The 24,392-nt window shown below is 40.7% G+C and overlaps 2 protein-coding genes across 4 annotated transcripts; one reads left to right on the plus strand and one right to left on the minus strand.

Moving 5' to 3' along the window:
• The first annotated feature begins 17,613 nt into the window (after window positions 1–17,613).
• Window positions 17,614–22,523, plus strand: LOC124411835 (myotubularin-related protein 14). The gene is made up of 6 exons (XM_046891301.1): window positions 17,614–18,096; window positions 18,456–19,021; window positions 19,481–19,800; window positions 19,902–20,370; window positions 20,646–21,008; window positions 21,216–22,523. Exons 1-6 carry the CDS (start codon window positions 18,010–18,012, stop codon window positions 21,379–21,381), a joined length of 1,971 nt encoding a protein of 656 aa, XP_046747257.1. The 5' UTR covers window positions 17,614–18,009; the 3' UTR covers window positions 21,382–22,523.
• Window positions 22,524–22,854: 331 nt separating this feature from the next.
• LOC124411836 (peroxisome biogenesis factor 10) lies at window positions 22,855–24,309 on the minus strand. 3 transcript variants are annotated; one of them, XM_046891305.1, is made up of 4 exons: window positions 24,127–24,309; window positions 23,602–23,899; window positions 23,276–23,527; window positions 22,855–23,203 (listed from the first exon to the last, which is right to left on the minus strand). In XM_046891305.1, the coding sequence occupies exons 2-4, from the start codon at window positions 23,890–23,892 to the stop codon at window positions 22,877–22,879; spliced, it is 870 nt and encodes a 289-aa protein (XP_046747261.1). In that variant the 5' UTR covers window positions 23,893–23,899; window positions 24,127–24,309; the 3' UTR covers window positions 22,855–22,876. The 3 variants fall into 3 exon arrangements, with proteins under 3 accessions (XP_046747261.1, XP_046747260.1, XP_046747258.1); XM_046891304.1 differs by having other exon boundaries at window positions 23,602–23,902; XM_046891302.1 differs by having other exon boundaries at window positions 23,602–23,913; window positions 24,127–24,308.
• Window positions 24,310–24,392: the final 83 nt, after the last annotated feature.

The raw sequence follows: 24,392 nt of genomic DNA on the forward strand, positions 1-24,392 counted from the left end.
ATTGTAAGACGAAAAGTTTCCGAGCCCTGAAAATCGCAAAAAAGGAAGGCTAACCCCTTTGGATTTTTTTCAGTCAAAATTGGCGGATTTTTAAGTATAGTTGGATTGATTATTTGATGCCCTATATCGACGTAATTTTTCGAGAGGAATTGATTGCGCGTAGTCCGAATACGCTGCGAGCAACATTTAAAGAGTTAGGGCTAAAAATCGAAAAAATTTCCATGTGATTCCTCTGCTGTTGATCCCACGCTCTTTTCGATTTCTTTTTCGTGTTCCTGAGGGTCCAATTAGTCGAAAAAGGGTCCTGCAAAACCATTCCGAGACGAAAAGTTTCCGAGCCCTGAAAATCGCAAAAAAGGAAGGCTAACCCCTTTGGATTTTTTTCAGTCAAAATTGGCGGATTTTTAAGTATAGTTGGATTGATTATTTGATGCGCTATATCGACGTAATTTTTTGAGGGGAATCGATTGCGCGTAGTCCGAATGGGCGGCGAGCAACATTTAAAGAGTTACAGCTAAAAATCGAAAAACTTTCCATGTGATTCCTCTGCTGTTGATCCCCCGCTTTTTTCGATGTCTTTCTCGTGTTCCTGAGGGTCCAATTAGTCGAAAAAGGGTCCAGCAAAATCATTCTGAGACGAAAAGTTTCCGAGCCCTGAAAATCGCAAAAAAGGAAGGCTAACCCCTTTGGATTTTTTTCAGTCAAAATTGGCGGATTTTTAAGTATAGTTGGATTGATTATTTGATGCGCTATATCGACGTAATTTTTTGAGGGGAATCAATTGCGCGTAGTCCGAATACGCTGCGAGGAACATCTAAAGAGTTACGGCCGAAAATCGAAAAAATTTCCATGCGATTCCTCTGCTGTTGATCCCACGCTCTTTTCGATGTCATTTTCGTATTCCTGAGGGTCCAATTAGTCGAAAAAGGGTTCTGCAAAACCATTCGAAGACGAAAAGTTTCCGAGCCCTGAAAATCGCAAAAAAGGAAGGCTAACCCCTTTGGATTTTTTTCAGTCAAAATTGGCGGATTTTTAAGTATAGTTGGATTGATTATTTGATGCCCTATATCGACGTAATTTTTTGAGGGGAATCAATTGCGCGTAGTCCGAATACGCTGCGAGGAACATCTAAAGAGTTACGGCCGAAAATCGAAAAAATTTTCATGCGATTCCTCTGCTGTTGATCCCACGCTCTTTTCGATGTCATTTTCGTGTTCCTGAGGGTCCAATTAGTCGAAAAAGGGTCCTGCAAAACCATTCGAAGACGAAAAGTTTCCGAGCCCTGAAAATCGCAAAAAAGGAAGGCTAACCCCTTTGGATTTTTTTCAGTCAAAATTGGCGGATTTTTAAGTATAGCTGGATTGATTATTTGATGCCCTATATCGACGTAATTTTTCGAGGGGAATCGATTGCGCGTAGTCCGAATACGCTGCGAGGAACATCTAAAGAGTTACGGCCGAAAATCGAAAAAATTTCCATGCGATTCCTCTGCTGTTGATCCCACGCTCTTTTCGATGTCATTTTCGTGTTCCTGAGGGTCCAATTAGTCGAAAAAGGGTCCTGCAAAACCATTTTGAGACGAAAAGTTTCCGAGCCCTGAAAATCGCAAAAAAGGAAGGCTAACCCCTTTGGATTTTTTTCAGTCAAAATTGGCGGATTTTAAAGTATAGTTGGATTGATTATTTGATGCCCTATATCGACGTAATTTTTCGAGAGGAATCGATTGCGCGTAGTCCGAATAGGCTGCGAGCAACATTTAAAGAGTTACGGCTAAAAATCGAAAAAATTTCCATGTGATTCCTCTGCTGTTGATCCCACGCTCTTTTCGATTTATTTTTCGTGTTCCTGAGGGTCCAATTAGTCGAAAAAGGGTCCTGCAAAACCATTCTGAGACGAAAAGTTTCCGAGCCCTGAAAATCGCAAAAAAGGAAGGCTAACCCCTTTGGATTTTTTTCAGTCAAAATTGGCGGATTTTCAAGTATAGTTGGATTGATTATTTGATGGCCTATATCGACGTAATTTTTCGAGGGGAATCGATTGCGCGTAGTCCGAATACGCTGCGAGGAACATCTAAAGAGTTACGGCCGAAAATCGAAAAAATTTCCATGCGATTCCTCTGCTGTTGATCCCACGCTCTTTTCGATGTCATTTTCGTGTTCCTGAGGGTCCAATTAGTCGAAAAAGGGTCCTGCAAAACCATTGTAAGACGAAAAGTTTCCGAGCCCTGAAAATCGCAAAAAAGGAAGGCTAACCCCTTTGGATTTTTTTCAGTCAAAATTGGCGGATTTTTAAGTATAGTTGGATTGATTATTTGATGCCCTATATCGACGTAATTTTTCGAGAGGAATTGATTGCGCGTAGTCCGAATACGCTGCGAGCAACATTTAAAGAGTTAGGGCTAAAAATCGAAAAAATTTCCATGTGATTCCTCTGCTGTTGATCCCACGCTCTTTTCGATTTCTTTTTCGTGTTCCTGAGGGTCCAATTAGTCGAAAAAGGGTCCTGCAAAACCATTCCGAGACGAAAAGTTTCCGAGCCCTGAAAATCGCAAAAAAGGAAGGCTAACCCCTTTGGATTTTTTTCAGTCAAAATTGGCGGATTTTTGAGTATAGTTGGATTGATTATTTGATGCCCTATATCGACGTAATTTTTCGAGGGGAATCGATTGCGCGTAGTCCGAATACGCTGCGAGGAACATCTAAAGAGTTACGGCCGAAAATCGAAAAAATTTCCATGCAATTCCTCTGCTGTTGATCCCACGCTCTTTTCGATTTCTTTTTCGTGTTCCTGAGGGTCTCATTAGTCGAAAAAGGGTCCTGCAAAACCATTCTGAGACGAAAAGTTTCCGAGCCCTGAAAATCGCAAAAAAGGAAGGCTAACCCCTTTGGATTTTTTTCAGTCAAAATTGGCGGATTTTTAAGTATAGTTGGATTGATCATTTGATACCCTATATCGACGTAATTTTTCGAGAGGAATTGATTGCGCGTAGTCCGAATACGCTGCGAGCAACATTTAAAGAGTTAGGGCTAAAAATCGAAAAAATTTTCATGTGATTCCTCTGCTGTTGATCCCACGCTCTTTTCGATTTCTTTTTCGTGTTCCTGAGGGTCCAATTAGTCGAAAAAGGGTCCTGCAAAACCATTCCGAGACGAAAAGTTTCCGAGCCCTGAAAATCGCAAAAAAGGAAGGCTAACCCCTTTGGATTTTTTTCAGTCAAAATTGGCGGATTTTTAAGTATAGTTGGATTGATCATTTGATGCCCTTTATCGACGTAATTTTTCGAGGGGAATCGATTGCGCGTAGTCCGAATACGCTGCGAGGAACATCTAAAGAGTTACGGCCGAAAATCGAAAAAATTTCCATGCGATTCCTCTGCTGTTGATTCCACGCTTTTTTCGATGTCATTTTCGTGTTCCTGAGGGTCCAATTAGTCGAAAAAGGGTCCTGCAAAACCATTCTAAGACGAAAAGTTTCCGAGCCCTGAAAATCGCAAAAAAGGAAGGCTAACCCCTTTGGATTTTTTTCAGTCAAAATTGGCGGATTTGTAAGTATAGTTGGATTGATTATTTGATGCCCTATATCGACGTAATTTTCTGAGGGGAATCGATTGCGCGTAGTCCGAATACGCTGCGAGGAACATCTAAAGAGTTACGGCCGAAAATCGAAAAAATTTCCATGCGATTCCTCAGCTGTTGATCCCACGCTCTTTTCGATGTCATTTTCGTGTTCCTGAGGGTCCAATTAGTCGAAAAAGGGTCCTGCAAAACCATTCGAAGACGAAAAGTTTCCGAGCCCTGAAAATCGCAAAAAAGGAAGGCTAACCCCTTTGAATTTTTTTCAGTCAAAATTGGCGGATTTTTAAGTATAGTTGGATTGATTATTTGATGCCCTATATCGACGTAATTTTTTGAGGGGAATCGATTGCGCGTAGTCCGAATACGCTGCCAGAAACATCTCAAGAGTTACGGCCAAAAATCGAAAAAATTTCCATGCGATTCCTCTGCTGTTGATCCCACGCTCTTTTCGATGTCATTTTCGTGTTCCTGAGGGTCCAATTAGTCGAAAAAGGGTCCTGCAAAACCATTCGAAGACGAAAAGTTTCCGAGCCCTGAAAATCGCAAAAAAGGAAGGCTAACCCCTTTGGATTTTTTTCAGTCAAAATTGGCGGATTTTTAAGTATAGCTGGATTGATTATTTGATGCCCTATATCGACGTAATTTTTCGAGGGGAATCGATTGCGCGTAGTCCGAATACGCTGCGAGGAACATCTAAAGAGTTACGGCCGAAAATCGAAAAAATTTCCATGCGATTCCTCTGCTGTTGATCCCACGCTCTTTTCGATGTCATTTTCGTGTTCCTGAGGGTCCAATTAGTCGAAAAAGGGTCCTGCAAAACCATTTTGAGACGAAAAGTTTCCGAGCCCTGAAAATCGCAAAAAAGGAAGGCTAACCCCTTTGGATTTTTTTCAGTCAAAATTGGCGGATTTTAAAGTATAGTTGGATTGATTATTTGATGCCCTATATCGACGTAATTTTTCGAGAGGAATCGATTGCGCGTAGTCCGAGTAGGCTGCGAGCAACATTTAAAGAGTTACGGCTAAAAATCGAAAAAATTTCCATGTGATTCCTCTGCTGTTGATCCCACGCTCTTTTCGATTTCTTTTTCGTGTTCCTGAGGGTCCAATTAGTCGAAAAAGGGTCCTGCAAAACCATTCTGAGACGAAAAGTTTCCGAGCCCTGAAAATCGCAAAAAAGGAAGGCTAACCCCTTTGGATTTTTTTCAGTCAAAATTGGCGGATTTTCAAGTATAGTTGGATTGATTATTTGATGCCCTATATCGACGTAATTTTTCGAGGGGAATCGATTGCGCGTAGTCCGAATACGCTGCGAGGAACATCTAAAGAGTTACGGCCGAAAATCGAAAAAATTTCCATGCGATTCCTCTGCTGTTGATCCCACGCTCTTCTCGATGTCATTTTCGTGTTCCTGAGGGTCCAATTAGTCGAAAAAGGGTCCTGCAAAACCATTGTAAGACGAAAAGTTTCCGAGCCCTGAAAATCGCAAAAAAGGAAGGCTAACCCCTTTGGATTTTTTTCAGTCAAAATTGGCGGATTTTTAAGTATAGTTGGATTGATTATTTGATGCTCTATATCGACGTAATTTTTCGAGAGGAATTGATTGCGCGTAGTCCGAATACGCTGCGAGCAACATTTAAAGAGTTAGGGCTAAAAATCGAAAAAATTTGCATGTGATTCCTCTGCTGTTGATCCCACGCTCTTTTCGATTTCTTTTTCGTGTTCCTGAGGGTCCAATTAGTCGAAAAAGGGTCCTGCAAAACCATTCCGAGACGAAAAGTTTCCGAGCCCTGAAAATCGCAAAAAAGGAAGGCTAACCCCTTTGGATTTTTTTCAGTCAAAATTGTCGGATTTTTGAGTATAGTTGGATTGATTATTTGATGCCCTATATCGACGTAATTTTTCGAGGGGAATCGATAGCGCGTAGTCCGAATACGCTGCGAGGAACATCTAAAGAGTTACGGCCGAAAATCGAAAAAATTTCCATGCAATTCCTCTGCTGTTGATCCTACGCTCTTTTCGATTTTTTTTTCGTGTTCCTGAGGGTCTCATTAGTCGAAAAAGGGTCCTGCAAAACCATTCTGAGACGAAAAGTTTCCGAGCCCTGAAAATCGCAAAAAAGGAAGGCTAACCCCTTTGGATTTTTTTCAGTCAAAATTGGCGGATTTTTAAGTATAGTCGGATTGATTATTTGATGCCCTATATCGACGTAATTTTTCGAGGGGAATCGATTGCGCGTAGTCCGAATACGCTGCGAGGAACATCTAAAGAGTTACGGCCGAAAATCGAAAAAATTTCCATGCGATTCCTCTGCTGTTGATCCCACGCTCTTTTCGATGTCATTTTCGTGTTCCTGAGGGTCCAATTAGTCGAAAAAGGGTCCTGCAAAACCATTCTAAGACGAAAAGTTTCCGAGCCCTGAAAATCGCAAAAAAGGAAGGCTAACCCCTTTGGATTTTTTTCAGTCAAAATTGGCGGATTTTTAAGTATAGTTGGATTGATTATTTGATACCCTATATTGACGTAATTTTTCGAGGGGAATCGATTGCGCGTAGTCCGAATACGCTGCGAGGAACATCTAAAGAGTTACGGCCGAAAATCGAAAAAATTTCCATGCGATTCCTCTGCTGTTGATCCCACGCTCTTTTCGATGTCATTTTCGTGTTCCTGAGGGTCCAATTAGTCGAAAAAGGGTCCTGCAAAACCATTCCGAGACGAAAAGTTTCCGAGCCCTGAAAATCGCAAAAAAGGAAGGCTAACCCCTTTGGATTTTTTTCAGTCAAAATTGGCGGATTTTTAAGTATAGTTGGATTGATCATTTGATGCCCTATATCGACGTAATTTTTCGAGGGGAATCGATTGCGCGTAGTCCGAATACGCTGCGAGGAACATCTAAAGAGTTACGGCCGAAAATCGAAAAAATTTCCATGCGATTCCTCTGCTGTTGATCCCACGCTCTTTTCGATGTCATTTTCGTGTTCCTGAGGGTCCAATTAGTCGAAAAAGGGTCCTGCAAAACCATTCTAAGACGAAAAGTTTCCGAGCCCTGAAAATCGCAAAAAAGGAAGGCTAACCCCTTTGGATTTTTTTCAGTCAAAATTGGCGGATTTTTCAGTATAGTTGGATTGATCATTTGATGCCCTATATCGACGTAATTTTTCGAGGGGAATCGATTGCGCGTAGTCCGAATACGCTGCGAGGAACATCTAAAGAGTTACGGCCGAAAATCGAAAAAATTTCCATGCGATTCCTCTGCTGTTGATCCCACGCTCTTTTCGATGTCATTTTCGTGTTCCTGAGGGTCCAATTAGTCGAAAAAGGGTCCTGCAAAACCATTCCGAGACGAAAAGTTTCCGAGCCCTGAAAATCGCAAAAAAGGAAGGCTAACCCCTTTGGATTTTTTTCAGTCAAAATTGGCGGATTTTTAAGTATAGTTGGATTGATCATTTGATGCCCTATATCGACGTAATTTTTCGAGGGGAATCGATTGCGCGTAGTCCGAATACGCTGCGAGGAACATCTCAAGAGTTACGGCCGAAAATCGAAAAAATTTCCATGCAATTCCTCTGCTGTTGATCCCACGCTCTTTTCGATTTCTCTTTCGTGTTCCTGAGGGTCTCATTAGTCGAAAAAGGGTCCTGCAAAACCATTCTGAGACGAAAAGTTTCCGAGCCCTGAAAATCGCAAAAAAGGAAGGCTAACCCCTTTGGATTTTTTTCAGTCAAAATTGGCGGATTTTTAAGTATAGTTGGATTGATTATTTGATGCCCTATATCGACGTAATTTTTCGAGAGGAATCGATTGCGCGTAGTCCGAATAGGCTGCGAGCAACATTTAAAGAGTTACGGCTAAAAATCGAAAAAATTTTCATGTGATTCCTCTGCTGTTGATCCCACGCTCTTTTCGATTTCTTTTTCGTGTTCCTGAGGGTCCAATTAGTCGAAAAAGGGTCCTGCAAAACCATTCTGAGACGAAAAGTTTCCGAGCCCTGAAAATCGCAAAAAAGGAAGGCTAACCCCTTTGGATTTTTTTCAGTCAAAATTGGCGGATTTTCAAGTATAGTTGGATTGATTATTTGATGCCCTATATCGACGTAATTTTTCGAGGGGAATCGATTGCGCGTAGTCCGAATACGCTGCGAGGAACATCTAAAGAGTTACGGCCGAAAATCGAAAAAATTTCCATGCGATTCCTCTGCTGTTGATCCCACGCTCTTTTCGATGTCATTTTCGTGTTCCTGAGGGTCCAATTAGTCGAAAAAGGGTCCTGCAAAACCATTCTAAGACGAAAAGTTTCCGAGCCCTGAAAATCGCAAAAAAGGAAGGCTAACCCCTTTGGATTTTTTTCAGTCAAAATTGGCGGATTTTTAAGTATAGTTGGATTGATTATTTGATGCCCTATATCGACGTAATTTTTCGAGAGGAATCGATTGCGCGTAGTCCGAATAGGCTGCGAGCAACATTTAAAGAGTTACGGCTAAAAATCGAAAAAATTTCCATGTGATTCCTCTGGTGTTGATCCCACGCTCTTTTCGATTTCTTTTTCGTGTTCCTGAGGGTCCAATTAGTCGAAAAAGGGTCCTGCAAAACCATTCTGAGACGAAAAGTTTCCGAGCCCTGAAAATCGCAAAAAAGGAAGGCTAACCCCTTTGGATTTTTTTCAGTCAAAATTGGCGGATTTTCAAGTATAGTTGGATTGATTATTTGATGCCCTATATCGACGTAATTTTTCGAGGGGAATCGATTGCGCGTAGTCCGAATACGCTGCGAGGAACATCTAAAGAGTTACGGCCGAAAATCGAAAAAATTTCCATGCGATTCCTCTGCTGTTGATCCCACGCTCTTTTCGATGTCATTTTCGTGTTCCTGAGGGTCCAATTAGTCGAAAAAGGGTCCTGCAAAACCATTGTAAGACGAAAAGTTTCCGAGCCCTGAAAATCGCAAAAAAGGAAGGCTAACCCCTTTGGATTTTTTTCAGTCAAAATTGGCGGATTTTTAAGTATAGTTGGATTGATTATTTGATGCCCTATATCGACGTAATTTTTCGAGAGGAATTGATTGCGCGTAGTCCGAATACGCTGCGAGCAACATTTAAAGAGTTAGGGCTAAAAATCGAAAAAATTTCCATGTGATTCCTCTGCTGTTGATCCCACGCTCTTTTCGATTTCTTTTTCGTGTTCCTGAGGGTCCAATTAGTCGAAAAAGGGTCCTGCAAAACCATTCCGAGACGAAAAGTTTCCGAGCCCTGAAAATCGCAAAAAAGGAAGGCTAACCCCTTTGGATTTTTTTCAGTCAAAATTGGCGGATTTTTAAGTATAGTTGGATTGATTATTTGATGCGCTATATCGACGTAATTTTTTGAGGGGAATCGATTGCGCGTAGTCCGAATGGGCGGCGAGCAACATTTAAAGAGTTACAGCTAAAAATCGAAAAACTTTCCATGTGATTCCTCTGCTGTTGATCCCCCGCTTTTTTCGATGTCTTTCTCGTGTTCCTGAGGGTCCAATTAGTCGAAAAAGGGTCCAGCAAAATCATTCTGAGACGAAAAGTTTCCGAGCCCTGAAAATCGCAAAAAAGGAAGGCTAACCCCTTTGGATTTTTTTCAGTCAAAATTGGCGGATTTTTAAGTATAGTTGGATTGATTATTTGATGCGCTATATCGACGTAATTTTTTGAGGGGAATCAATTGCGCGTAGTCCGAATACGCTGCGAGGAACATCTAAAGAGTTACGGCCGAAAATCGAAAAAATTTCCATGCGATTCCTCTGCTGTTGATCCCACGCTCTTTTCGATGTCATTTTCGTATTCCTGAGGGTCCAATTAGTCGAAAAAGGGTTCTGCAAAACCATTCGAAGACGAAAAGTTTCCGAGCCCTGAAAATCGCAAAAAAGGAAGGCTAACCCCTTTGGATTTTTTTCAGTCAAAATTGGCGGATTTTTAAGTATAGTTGGATTGATTATTTGATGCCCTATATCGACGTAATTTTTTGAGGGGAATCAATTGCGCGTAGTCCGAATACGCTGCGAGGAACATCTAAAGAGTTACGGCCGAAAATCGAAAAAATTTTCATGCGATTCCTCTGCTGTTGATCCCACGCTCTTTTCGATGTCATTTTCGTGTTCCTGAGGGTCCAATTAGTCGAAAAAGGGTCCTGCAAAACCATTCGAAGACGAAAAGTTTCCGAGCCCTGAAAATCGCAAAAAAGGAAGGCTAACCCCTTTGGATTTTTTTCAGTCAAAATTGGCGGATTTTTAAGTATAGCTGGATTGATTATTTGATGCCCTATATCGACGTAATTTTTCGAGGGGAATCGATTGCGCGTAGTCCGAATACGCTGCGAGGAACATCTAAAGAGTTACGGCCGAAAATCGAAAAAATTTCCATGCGATTCCTCTGCTGTTGATCCCACGCTCTTTTCGATGTCATTTTCGTGTTCCTGAGGGTCCAATTAGTCGAAAAAGGGTCCTGCAAAACCATTTTGAGACGAAAAGTTTCCGAGCCCTGAAAATCGCAAAAAAGGAAGGCTAACCCCTTTGGATTTTTTTCAGTCAAAATTGGCGGATTTTAAAGTATAGTTGGATTGATTATTTGATGCCCTATATCGACGTAATTTTTCGAGAGGAATCGATTGCGCGTAGTCCGAATAGGCTGCGAGCAACATTTAAAGAGTTACGGCTAAAAATCGAAAAAATTTCCATGTGATTCCTCTGCTGTTGATCCCACGCTCTTTTCGATTTATTTTTCGTGTTCCTGAGGGTCCAATTAGTCGAAAAAGGGTCCTGCAAAACCATTCTGAGACGAAAAGTTTCCGAGCCCTGAAAATCGCAAAAAAGGAAGGCTAACCCCTTTGGATTTTTTTCAGTCAAAATTGGCGGATTTTCAAGTATAGTTGGATTGATTATTTGATGGCCTATATCGACGTAATTTTTCGAGGGGAATCGATTGCGCGTAGTCCGAATACGCTGCGAGGAACATCTAAAGAGTTACGGCCGAAAATCGAAAAAATTTCCATGCGATTCCTCTGCTGTTGATCCCACGCTCTTTTCGATGTCATTTTCGTGTTCCTGAGGGTCCAATTAGTCGAAAAAGGGTCCTGCAAAACCATTGTAAGACGAAAAGTTTCCGAGCCCTGAAAATCGCAAAAAAGGAAGGCTAACCCCTTTGGATTTTTTTCAGTCAAAATTGGCGGATTTTTAAGTATAGTTGGATTGATTATTTGATGCCCTATATCGACGTAATTTTTCGAGAGGAATTGATTGCGCGTAGTCCGAATACGCTGCGAGCAACATTTAAAGAGTTAGGGCTAAAAATCGAAAAAATTTCCATGTGATTCCTCTGCTGTTGATCCCACGCTCTTTTCGATTTCTTTTTCGTGTTCCTGAGGGTCCAATTAGTCGAAAAAGGGTCCTGCAAAACCATTCCGAGACGAAAAGTTTCCGAGCCCTGAAAATCGCAAAAAAGGAAGGCTAACCCCTTTGGATTTTTTTCAGTCAAAATTGGCGGATTTTTGAGTATAGTTGGATTGATTATTTGATGCCCTATATCGACGTAATTTTTCGAGGGGAATCGATTGCGCGTAGTCCGAATACGCTGCGAGGAACATCTAAAGAGTTACGGCCGAAAATCGAAAAAATTTCCATGCAATTCCTCTGCTGTTGATCCCACGCTCTTTTCGATTTCTTTTTCGTGTTCCTGAGGGTCTCATTAGTCGAAAAAGGGTCCTGCAAAACCATTCTGAGACGAAAAGTTTCCGAGCCCTGAAAATCGCAAAAAAGGAAGGCTAACCCCTTTGGATTTTTTTCAGTCAAAATTGGCGGATTTTTAAGTATAGTTGGATTGATCATTTGATACCCTATATCGACGTAATTTTTCGAGAGGAATTGATTGCGCGTAGTCCGAATACGCTGCGAGCAACATTTAAAGAGTTAGGGCTAAAAATCGAAAAAATTTTCATGTGATTCCTCTGCTGTTGATCCCACGCTCTTTTCGATTTCTTTTTCGTGTTCCTGAGGGTCCAATTAGTCGAAAAAGGGTCCTGCAAAACCATTCCGAGACGAAAAGTTTCCGAGCCCTGAAAATCGCAAAAAAGGAAGGCTAACCCCTTTGGATTTTTTTCAGTCAAAATTGGCGGATTTTTAAGTATAGTTGGATTGATCATTTGATGCCCTTTATCGACGTAATTTTTCGAGGGGAATCGATTGCGCGTAGTCCGAATACGCTGCGAGGAACATCTAAAGAGTTACGGCCGAAAATCGAAAAAATTTCCATGCGATTCCTCTGCTGTTGATTCCACGCTTTTTTCGATGTCATTTTCGTGTTCCTGAGGGTCCAATTAGTCGAAAAAGGGTCCTGCAAAACCATTCTAAGACGAAAAGTTTCCGAGCCCTGAAAATCGCAAAAAAGGAAGGCTAACCCCTTTGGATTTTTTTCAGTCAAAATTGGCGGATTTGTAAGTATAGTTGGATTGATTATTTGATGCCCTATATCGACGTAATTTTCTGAGGGGAATCGATTGCGCGTAGTCCGAATACGCTGCGAGGAACATCTAAAGAGTTACGGCCGAAAATCGAAAAAATTTCCATGCGATTCCTCAGCTGTTGATCCCACGCTCTTTTCGATGTCATTTTCGTGTTCCTGAGGGTCCAATTAGTCGAAAAAGGGTCCTGCAAAACCATTCGAAGACGAAAAGTTTCCGAGCCCTGAAAATCGCAAAAAAGGAAGGCTAACCCCTTTGAATTTTTTTCAGTCAAAATTGGCGGATTTTTAAGTATAGTTGGATTGATTATTTGATGCCCTATATCGACGTAATTTTTTGAGGGGAATCGATTGCGCGTAGTCCGAATACGCTGCCAGAAACATCTCAAGAGTTACGGCCAAAAATCGAAAAAATTTCCATGCGATTCCTCTGCTGTTGATCCCACGCTCTTTTCGATGTCATTTTCGTGTTCCTGAGGGTCCAATTAGTCGAAAAAGGGTCCTGCAAAACCATTCGAAGACGAAAAGTTTCCGAGCCCTGAAAATCGCAAAAAAGGAAGGCTAACCCCTTTGGATTTTTTTCAGTCAAAATTGGCGGATTTTTAAGTATAGCTGGATTGATTATTTGATGCCCTATATCGACGTAATTTTTCGAGGGGAATCGATTGCGCGTAGTCCGAATACGCTGCGAGGAACATCTAAAGAGTTACGGCCGAAAATCGAAAAAATTTCCATGCGATTCCTCTGCTGTTGATCCCACGCTCTTTTCGATGTCATTTTCGTGTTCCTGAGGGTCCAATTAGTCGAAAAAGGGTCCTGCAAAACCATTTTGAGACGAAAAGTTTCCGAGCCCTGAAAATCGCAAAAAAGGAAGGCTAACCCCTTTGGATTTTTTTCAGTCAAAATTGGCGGATTTTAAAGTATAGTTGGATTGATTATTTGATGCCCTATATCGACGTAATTTTTCGAGAGGAATCGATTGCGCGTAGTCCGAATAGGCTGCGAGCAACATTTAAAGAGTTACGGCTAAAAATCGAAAAAATTTCCATGTGATTCCTCTGCTGTTGATCCCACGCTCTTTTCGATTTATTTTTCGTGTTCCTGAGGGTCCAATTAGTCGAAAAAGGGTCCTGCAAAACCATTCTGAGACGAAAAGTTTCCGAGCCCTGAAAATCGCAAAAAAGGAAGGCTAACCCCTTTGGATTTTTTTCAGTCAAAATTGGCGGATTTTCAAGTATAGTTGGATTGATTATTTGATGGCCTATATCGACGTAATTTTTCGAGGGGAATCGATTGCGCGTAGTCCGAATACGCTGCGAGGAACATCTAAAGAGTTACGGCCGAAAATCGAAAAAATTTCCATGCGATTCCTCTGCTGTTGATCCCACGCTCTTTTCGATGTCATTTTCGTGTTCCTGAGGGTCCAATTAGTCGAAAAAGGGTCCTGCAAAACCATTGTAAGACGAAAAGTTTCCGAGCCCTGAAAATCGCAAAAAAGGAAGGCTAACCCCTTTGGATTTTTTTCAGTCAAAATTGGCGGATTTTTAAGTATAGTTGGATTGATTATTTGATGCCCTATATCGACGTAATTTTTCGAGAGGAATTGATTGCGCGTAGTCCGAATACGCTGCGAGCAACATTTAAAGAGTTAGGGCTAAAAATCGAAAAAATTTCCATGTGATTCCTCTGCTGTTGATCCCACGCTCTTTTCGATTTCTTTTTCGTGTTCCTGAGGGTCCAATTAGTCGAAAAAGGGTCCTGCAAAACCATTCCGAGACGAAAAGTTTCCGAGCCCTGAAAATCGCAAAAAAGGAAGGCTAACCCCTTTGGATTTTTTTCAGTCAAAATTGGCGGATTTTTGAGTATAGTTGGATTGATTATTTGATGCCCTATATCGACGTAATTTTTCGAGGGGAATCGATTGCGCGTAGTCCGAATACGCTGCGAGGAACATCTAAAGAGTTACGGCCGAAAATCGAAAAAATTTCCATGCAATTCCTCTGCTGTTGATCCCACGCTCTTTTCGATTTCTTTTTCGTGTTCCTGAGGGTCTCATTAGTCGAAAAAGGGTCCTGCAAAACCATTCTGAGACGAAAAGTTTCCGAGCCCTGAAAATCGCAAAAAAGGAAGGCTAACCCCTTTGGATTTTTTTCAGTCAAAATTGGCGGATTTTTAAGTATAGTTGGATTGATCATTTGATACCCTATATCGACGTAATTTTTCGAGAGGAATTGATTGCGCGTAGTCCGAATACGCTGCGAGCAACATTTAAAGAGTTAGGGCTAAAAATCGAAAAAATTTTCATGTGATTCCTCTGCTGTTGATCCCACGCTCTTTTCGATTTCTTTTTCGTGTTCCTGAGGGTCCAATTAGTCGAAAAAGGGTCCTGCAAAACCATTCCGAGACGAAAAGTTTCCGAGCCCTGAAAATCGCAAAAAAGGAAGGCTAACCCCTTTGGATTTTTTTCAGTCAAAATTGGCGGATTTTTAAGTATAGTTGGATTGATCATTTGATGCCCTTTATCGACGTAATTTTTCGAGGGGAATCGATTGCGCGTAGTCCGAATACGCTGCGAGGAACATCTAAAGAGTTACGGCCGAAAATCGAAAAAATTTCCATGCGATTCCTCTGCTGTTGATTCCACGCTTTTTTCGATGTCATTTTCGTGTTCCTGAGGGTCCAATTAGTCGAAAAAGGGTCCTGCAAAACCATTCTAAGACGAAAAGTTTCCGAGCCCTGAAAATCGCAAAAAAGGAAGGCTAACCCCTTTGGATTTTTTTCAGTCAAAATTGGCGGATTTGTAAGTATAGTTGGATTGATTATTTGATGCCCTATATCGACGTAATTTTCTGAGGGGAATCGATTGCGCGTAGTCCGAATACGCTGCGAGGAACATCTAAAGAGTTACGGCCGAAAATCGAAAAAATTTCCATGCGATTCCTCAGCTGTTGATCCCACGCTCTTTTCGATGTCATTTTCGTGTTCCTGAGGGTCCAATTAGTCGAAAAAGGGTCCTGCAAAACCATTCGAAGACGAAAAGTTTCCGAGCCCTGAAAATCGCAAAAAAGGAAGGCTAACCCCTTTGAATTTTTTTCAGTCAAAATTGGCGGATTTTTAAGTATAGTTGGATTGATTATTTGATGCCCTATATCGACGTAATTTTTTGAGGGGAATCGATTGCGCGTAGTCCGAATACGCTGCCAGAAACATCTCAAGAGTTACGGCCAAAAATCGAAAAAAATTCCATGTGATTCCTCTGCTGTTGACCCCACCCTCTTCTCGTTGTCTTTTTCGTGTTCCTGAGGGTCTAATTAGTCGAAAAAGGGTCCTGCAAAACCATTCTGAGACGAAAAGTTTCCGAACCCTGAAAATCGCAAAAAAGGAAGGCTAACCCCTTTGGATTTTTTTCAGTCAAAATTGGCGGATTTTTATGTATAGTTGGAATGATTATTTGATGCCCTCTATTGACGTAATTTTTCGAGAGGAATCGATTGCGCGTAGTCCGAATACGCTGCGAGCAACATCTCAAGAGTTACGGCCGAAAATCGAAAAAAATTTCCTGTGATTTCTCTGTTGTTGATCCCACGCTCTTTTCGATTTCTTTTTCGTGTTTCTGAGAGTCCAGTTAGTCGAAAAAGGGTCCCGCAAAACCATTCTGAGACGAAAAGTTTCCGAGCCCTGAAAATCGCAAAAAGGAAGGCTAACCCCTTTGGATTTCTCTCAGTCGAAATTTGGCCGATTTTGAAGTTTAGTTCAACTCATCATGTGGTGCTTCATAGCGATGTACTTTTGCGAAAGGAATCCGTCGTGCTAAGTCTTACCACGCTGCGAACATCTAATCAAAATTCACGGCTGAAATACCTTAAATTCGCACTGGGTTTTACAAAGAAATGGAAGACAAAAATCAAAAAACACAGCTACAAAGTTTTAGTTCCAGTTTATTTCATATACCTTATTTCTAATACAAGTGTTTGAATGTCAGTGTATCAAACCTTAACAAGTAGACATATAGTATTGAATTGAAAGTCGAAAAGTAATGGAAAAAATTATCAAGCATCACATAAAAATTCAGAATATTATACAGGGAGTAACAAGTGCAACTACATTACTTTCAGCAAAATATGACAAATGTTTTATGGGATAGTTATCACTCTAGTTTGAAACTATAGTTTAATTCTCTTCGTATTCCCACATCTGTTCCTTTTACGATAATCTGGACGTCTTCTCTGGCTTAGATAGGGTCCAATTATTCTAAAAAGGGTCTCTTCAATCGATTCTACGAGGAAAAGTCGTTGGCTTCAAAAATCGCACAACACTTAGCATAACCCCTAAACCTATGAACTTGATTTCCTCGTACCCACAGAGCAGAATTGAGGATATCTCCTTGATTAATCATCAGTAAACTTCATGGGCTCACTTTGATTTGTGGGTCCCACAAGTCTTTGTTCTTAGTCCACTCCTCTTTTCCCTCTTCATGAAGGACATTTCATCTGTCCTTGGACTCTGCCGTCACCTAGTCCACGCTGACGCTATAAAATGAGGGTAAATAAGGATCTTGAAGCAGGATTTGGCTTGTCGCGACGCTCCTGGTTGCAGCTTACGTTAGTATTGGATTTAGATTTTAGTTTCACGTTAACATGTGTAAGTTTATTCGCACTACATTACAACATTACACATCCCGAAAATGATAATAAACCAACTGACTAACCAACTAACCTTTTTGAATATTTTCCTTCGAAATTTCACCGATTTTGAATAACGGTTAAATTGATACTTTGAACCTAATTTTGCAAGAGGAATCGATTACGCGTAAATGCGATTACCAAAAAACAAAAAATGTCTTCGTATCTCCTCGGTTATTGATTCTACGTTGTCCCCGATCTCTTTTGTGACTTTTTCAGGGTATAATTGGTACAGAAAAGTTCATACAAAACAAATATAAGATGAAAACCTTTTCGCTCTGAAAATCGCGCAATAGGTAAGGCTAACGCCTTTGGTTTTTCAATAAAACGCACAATTATACAATACAACATAATACAATACTTCGTACAAATACGACAATACAATAAACCATTATAAATACGTGTATAAATATACATTGCCAGCAGATGAAGCGAGACATGTAACATTATACACAGAGTATGGACCAATATGACAAATCATGAACAGTCATAGCATAGATATACGGGGATCCATATATGCACATTTATTCCGTCACGTTATCGTTATAAACGTATGGCTGTAAGGACGTCTATCTTCGCGTCGGTCGTGTAGTTACCGGCGGGGGGGGGGGGGGGGGGGGGGCAGGAAGTTTGAAGGTGTCTGGAAGAGGGAGACGGCGATAATGCAGGGTAAAAACTGTATTATGGCAGGGAAGAATTAACTGAACTTATAACAACTTAGGATAGAAATCATATAACAACAAGACAAGGACTGTTGATCTAAATCTGCAGGTCACGGTGGATTAGGAGTTAACACCGCGTGTCCAACCACATGAAGAAAAAAGGGATTAGCAGGATAATAATAATAATAAGAAGAAGACGAGGACGAAGAAGAAGAGACGACAAAGGGGCGGAGGAGGAAGAGGGATTGGAAACGCCGAAATTTGGCAATCGGCATTAGAGTCGTCGAGGTATATCTCGCTCAGTACATGTGCATTAACTGTTCGTTGTAAGGTATTCATATCCGTTACACCTAGGCCAACGACGCTGTGACGCGAGAGTTTCGAAACGTTTTAAAACAACAGAGGAAGAGAAGTAAAGAAGGATAGTAAAGAAATAAAGAGAACTAAGCGAAGTAATTGAGCAGAGATAAGAAAAAAAGGAACGCCAAGCCGCGAACGGCAAAAAGGAAAGGAACGAGGAGAATAATAAAAGCGAAACGAAACGAGTACGAGAGTAAAAAAATAATCACAACAATTCATAAACACAGTGGAAAACAAAATACGGAAAAAAGAATATCATGAGTGAAATAAAACCTGAAGATCTTCAAGAGTTGCTTAGCCATTTTGCTAAAAATACTTATCGTGCCAAGGATGCTGACAGTACGGTAATGCATACACTTAAATAATATTATATTGCCTTTAATCTTAACCCACAATTAAGGTTATGTATCACGAACGTGGCATGCTTCTCACCGTCTGCACAAGGTCGACTTGGGTGTCGATGATTTTAAGCTCGTTCAAACAAGAAGAGGAAAAATAACGCGAACAAATGACTTCTGTATTTTCAATTTCTTTTCTCGGGACTAGCTAAGTTGAACTCGACCTAACCTAATCTAACCTCGAATTCGCGTTCACGCCACCTTCGTGGTTCTAATTGTCTCTCTTCTGATTTTCTGTCGCATCGTAATCGACCTTTTTTTCCCTCCCATCAGTACTTTTCTCATCGTGCTTAAATTGTTCGCAGAGCCAGGCAATAATGCAGCGATGCCTGCTAATTTCCGACATCGATTACTCACACTCTGTGATAAGCAATAACGGTGGTGAGCTCAGCGCTCATTATCCTAGTCAACTGATCGTTTTTGATTATGAAAAAACCAGAGGACCTCATTCCGATACACCGCCGCCACCGCCGCCGCCGAGGACGACAGACACAATATATGAAAGCATGTACGATGTCAATAAACTCAGGGATCTTATGAAAAATGCAAGATTCGCAAGATGCAGGGCCAGGTTTCCCCTGCCGGTCATACTCTATAAAGGGAAACATATCTGTCGGTCCGCCACACTGTCTGGCGGACCTGAAATTTACGGCAGGTCTGGTCTCGACTATTTCTTTTCGGGTAACGACGGTGCCATCTCACTTCCTCCTGAAGATGAAGTCGACGAAGCTACTGGCGGAGAATTTGCTTCTGGAGATTGGCAGCTGTTTGATAGAGTCAGAAGCCAAGATATAAAACTGCTCAAAACCCTCAACGTTGGGACTATCGTCGACTTTATGGTAGAAAAGAAGAAGGTGAAATTTGGCATGAAGTAAGTTTCAATGTTATTAACAATAACAAGTTTCAGGTGTTAAACCTCTTCTGCCATTTATCCTTATTTATTCATAATATATAAAATTGGAGTATAGCTTTGATTCCTCAAACAAATTGATGATTTTCTCAAATGTACGCATAAACTCTTCTTCAATTAAATTTAATCAAAAATTTTTTTACAAAGTGAACAAGACATTGTAATGCTACATTTAAAGATGGCATATAAAAATCGTAACTACCCTGTAAAATATGAATAAACAGCAACATTTCATCATCTAAGTGAAAGTGGAAAATAAGATAAAAACTTTTTTTTAAATAATTGTTGAAAAAAAAACCTGCAATCGTTGACTTTTTACTCCAATAATTGTGTTCAATCACTTTGCAGCGTCTTTTCACTTTTTTTCATAATGACAATAAATGTATTTAATTAAACAGAGCTATTTTGTCCGGTACACAGTGTCACGTCTTCGGAAAAAGTCGACAAGGAGAAAAGGTACTCAGACTTTACCATTATCTCACTGCCATATCCTGGGTGCGAATTCTTCAAGGAATACAGAGACAACGACTATATTGCAAAAGGCCTTGTATTCGACTGGAGCCAAGCTCATGTTGACGCAACCATTGGCGTCCCAGAAGATCCAGTCTCCACTCAGCTCAGGGTAAATTGGGACCAGTACAAAATCTGGGACCTAGTCAAGCTAACGCAGAACTACATGAAGCTCGTTTTACGTTATTTAACCGACAGTGGAAACGGTTTATTAATCCACTGCATTTCTGGTGAGATACTACCAGGATTTTTGTGTTTCTGAGAATCAACAACAGGACTTTCAATTGCCGGTGATTTCATGAAACACTCACTTGACTAACTTCTTTTTTAGGGTGGGATCGAACTCCATTGTTCGTTTCGCTGCTGAGGCTAAGCTTATGGGCAGACGGAGTGATCCACCAATCTCTGGACGCACATCAAATACTCTATTTCACCATAGCGTACGACTGGATGTTGTTCGGCCACAACTTAGAGGACCGGCTTAGCAAAGGAGAGGAAATATTCTTCTTTTGTTTTTATTTCTTGAAACACATAGCGGACGAGGAATATAGCGTATTGAGCCCACGCTGCTCAAGGACTAAGCACCCGGTACTTAGAACCGACAGCGATTGCCAACTGGACAATGTCATGTTTGATAACGAATCCGTAGTCACGCTTAGCTCGGTTAGCTCAAATTTAAGCCTCAACAGTTGGTGCAGTTCCGTTAGTCAAAATAGCCGCGATAGTCAAGACAATAATCCACCTGCCATCTTCACAGTTTCCTCTGCCAGCGATAGCAACGAAGAATGTCAAAGCAATGGGTATGGCTACAGTTAATTTATTCTAACAGCACCATATCGAATACCAGGCTCGATTTCAAGGCCCACTATAATCCCGAAGAATAATCGCTATCATCCCTGATCCTTCGTTTCAGATCCAAACTCCTGAACGCCTTTGAATCAAAGCAGGCAGTCCAAACCCAAACGACCATTGAGTAACCCTGAACCATACTAGTGACTAAGTCACTGAATTCCCTAATCTCGTAACTAACGATTACTACCGTGAAATAAATCCGATTTTTATGTATGTACTTCAGAAACGTGGTTCCGTGGACCTTTTACACTTCCCAAAATCGGGAGAGTGGCGCATTGGGGCCGCGTTCGCCTTTGCCGCAGACTCGAACATCTCCCGTCGCCGTACCTGTTCCAGGAAGGTTTCGACAGAGAAACGAATCCTCGTCTTCGGTCAGCGGAGGCTCTTGGCAAATAATATCAGGTACCGGAAGCCTCCGAGGTTCGACAACGGCCAATTCTTCCAGCGGCGAAGTCGTCGGTGCTTCCTGTTCAACAGTCTGTAGACCAATGTGTGAGGTTTGTCCGGGACAAGTATCGCAAGATTCTAGTACCACCATTATGGAAGATGAATGCCTGTCCCAGACCACTTCTGAACACCTTAAGCAGTACGTGACCTTGATGAAAGTAGTATTTCTGTATTTTTGATCTTGAAATTGATTTCAACACCGTACGCCTTTCCTTGGAGAATTTTTTGAGTTGAACAGATGAAAGTAATGTCTGAAGTAAATTAGAGTACGCCAATTTCCGTAGCTTCAATTCTGTAAAACTTATAGAGTTTGGAGAGAAAGAAAAAATTTTTTGTTTTCTTGCAGAAGACGGAAAGAAAGACTTCAGAGCGTAAGAACGTTATTTTACAACGCCTACTGTTCGACGATCGGCTTCAAGTTCAAAGACGGTTCGGACTCTGCGCTGGGTAATCTGTTCGGTAATTTTGCCGAGAAGGTTGGAATCCTTTCAGTGCAGCGTACATCGTTGTGACCTAAGCCGTTGATCATCGTAACATCTTAGCTTCTTCCCCTCATCATCCTAATCACAAATAATTAATTTATCGTTATTGATTCTTTGATTCAACTGAGAAAATTTTATTAATATTATTATTATTCGCCTAACGAAAAAGAGAGACATACACACATATTAATAACTCACCGTTGTTGCTGACGTGTATATCATGATCATGTATCACGATTGAAACGTGTCGTGTTCGGCTCACGTATACGTCGTAATAAAACTTGTTATTTTTGTATATAATATATCGTACGTTATCCTTTTTATAATAATCGAAGTCTTTGAATCGTTCTCGCGCCTATTAATTAACACATATATTAAATAACGTTTACAATATTATACGTACGTACTTGTATTTATTATTATAGAATTTAAAAATACGATTAGTATCGTTGATCACAAAAAGAAAATTCGGGATCGAGTCATCGGCTCGCTGTATAATCAGTGAATATTACTACAATTTTTCATGTTATTTAAATCATTTTCACTTTATGAGGTATCCGAAATTCGAAGAATATTCTTCGAGTTAAGAAACCCCAGATCCACTTACTTAGCTAGCTAGCTGATAATGAGAATAAAAAAGTGAATTCTAAGCTGGAGATTGAAAACGTCATAGACCAAGTGAACCGCAGGCCTATTGATGACAAACACCTAAAAATCTATTTCTACTGCATGAGAGGACACATAATCGCAATATTACATAGGAATGAAATCGTGATTGTAAAATAAAAAGTAATGATAATTGATAATTGGCTTGTAAGATATTATACCAAATTGTACAAAATTTGTAAATGGAATCATCGTTTCTTCCGTTGTTAAAAATTGTAGGCACTAAGCCTTGTACTAAACTACGTGAGTTAGAAAAAACATTTATCTACTTAACACGAATTACCTATTCCATATTGAAAAGTTTACGATAAAAATCGAGCAACATAAACAATGGTTCAGCATGTAACTGTTGTAAAGATAAAAAAAAATTAACACAAAAAAAACTGGAAAAAAACTTTTTAACTTAAGTTCTGATTTCAAATAAGATCGAAGATTTTTAATTTATTACTTGTGTACAGTGTAATGTGAAAAAAAAAACTTTTTTTATATATTTTGATCAGATCTGACATCAGTCGTTTGTGTTTTATTTTTCCAATCTCTCCTCTTTCACAAATTATAATTACTAATTTTTCTCGTAAGCTGCTGCAATCGATCAATGATGGCACGATCTTTGAGCAGTGTAATAATTATAGCCAAACTTACAATGATACAAAACGTGTTTATTATCAACAAGCGAAAGAATTGTTATTGTTTAGCATGCGCGTACTTTTTTCACGATACTAACAATCTTCATACCTAGTACATGTATCTAACGGTTTTTCAAATTCAAATCGAAATAAGACATGTTCGAAAAGCCGTTACAAAGTGTCTTCGCGATAGTTTCGCACATTTTTTCTCTTCTTTTCTTTACCCGCATTTCTCAAATATTTAATAAATATATAATTCTAGATGGATGGGCATACTCTCTGCAGAACGGGCACTGCGGTCTGGCGGAAAGCCAGTCCGAAATACACTGCCAACAGAAAAGATGACCGCAGGGTGTTGCAGTCGTTGGTACAACTTCGAGGCATAATTGGCAGCTACGCGAAGCTGCGCCCAATCCTTTCGCGATTTCAACTGTTTTTACCTCCTCAGATGCTAACAACTGTCGGCTGTTCCAGAGCTTCAATAAACATTGAGCGATCGTTGCCACCCCCAAAAATCGCAGAGCCCAACTTATCCCTCCAGCTGGACGACGACCGTATACCTGCGAAAAAATATTTGCAATTTTTACTATCAAGTATGGTTTGAGCGGGGGTAGAGAGAATGGTTCGCGCACCTTGATATAATCAACGCCGGCGATTCTTTTACCGAGGCTGTAATACCGACCAAGAATATAGAAGAGACCTCGATGGGCTAGAATTACGATGGGAATAGCAGTTCTGAGTCTCGTCAGTGAAGAATTTAGAATAGATTTCGCCTCGGGTGTTAATTCGTTTCCCGGATAGTTGATCGAGACCAATAGCCTGTCTAATATCCTTATCAAGGCCTGTTCGCCAAAGCATTCCAATAGTATGGCTAACGTTCTTGCCTGAAAAATAATTTCAGCCTATTCACAAAAACGGGCATTTGAAATCAGCGGATGTTCCAGAACCGAATACCCACTGCGAGAGATGGAACCTTCAAGGCTTTGAGATCAGCTTGAATGATGCCGGTGTACTCCTCACCAATAGTCTGATTGTTCATTGCTGTAGTAGCAATGAAATAGGCGAATTTAGCTGGTAGCTCGGACTGAACAATGTGAAGAAGTAATTTGCTGCCACCGAGTTTGTGCATCAATTCCGATAAGTTTTCCCGCAAATTTGTAACGAACATATCATCCCTCTGACGGGCTCTTAATATTTCTGCCTGATTCGCACCCTTCGATCGGAAACCACGTCGAGTAACTCGCTCCATCGTTGACCTTTTGAATTTCATGTAATTAATTATAAGACGAAAAATCAGAATACATTCAAAATCTTGAGTTTTCATAAAAACTAACGCAAAATCGCATGCACGAAGATGCGACGTATCTCCCAAGTTTCATATTTCGCGGCATTCCAAACTGCCAACTTAAAGAAATTGAATTAATTTTCCGCACTCTCCATTGGCCAAGAGTGAGTAAAATTATTTGAGGTTTTTGGCGGTTACCTCGAGTTTGTAGCTGCAAAATAAGTAAAATCGACGCTCGTGGTGACGGATTGGAGCCAAAATTCCTGCCTAAACAAGTACGAAAAAATATCCTGGACGAATCTGGCGTTCCGGATGTCGTTCGGTGTGTGGCTGCGTATGACTAAGCGGTTGCGTTTACGTTGGTCGAATGCGTTGTGACGTCATCACATAAGAGCTGTGTGGCTATTGGGCTTGACTGAAGTAAGGAAGCCGTCCATTGGCCGGCAAAAGGTTACGAGAGAAGC

The sequence above is a fragment of the Diprion similis genome, chromosome 10 (genome assembly GCF_021155765.1).
Source record: "Diprion similis isolate iyDipSimi1 chromosome 10, iyDipSimi1.1, whole genome shotgun sequence".
Classification (NCBI taxonomy): Eukaryota; Metazoa; Arthropoda; class Insecta; order Hymenoptera; family Diprionidae; genus Diprion; species Diprion similis.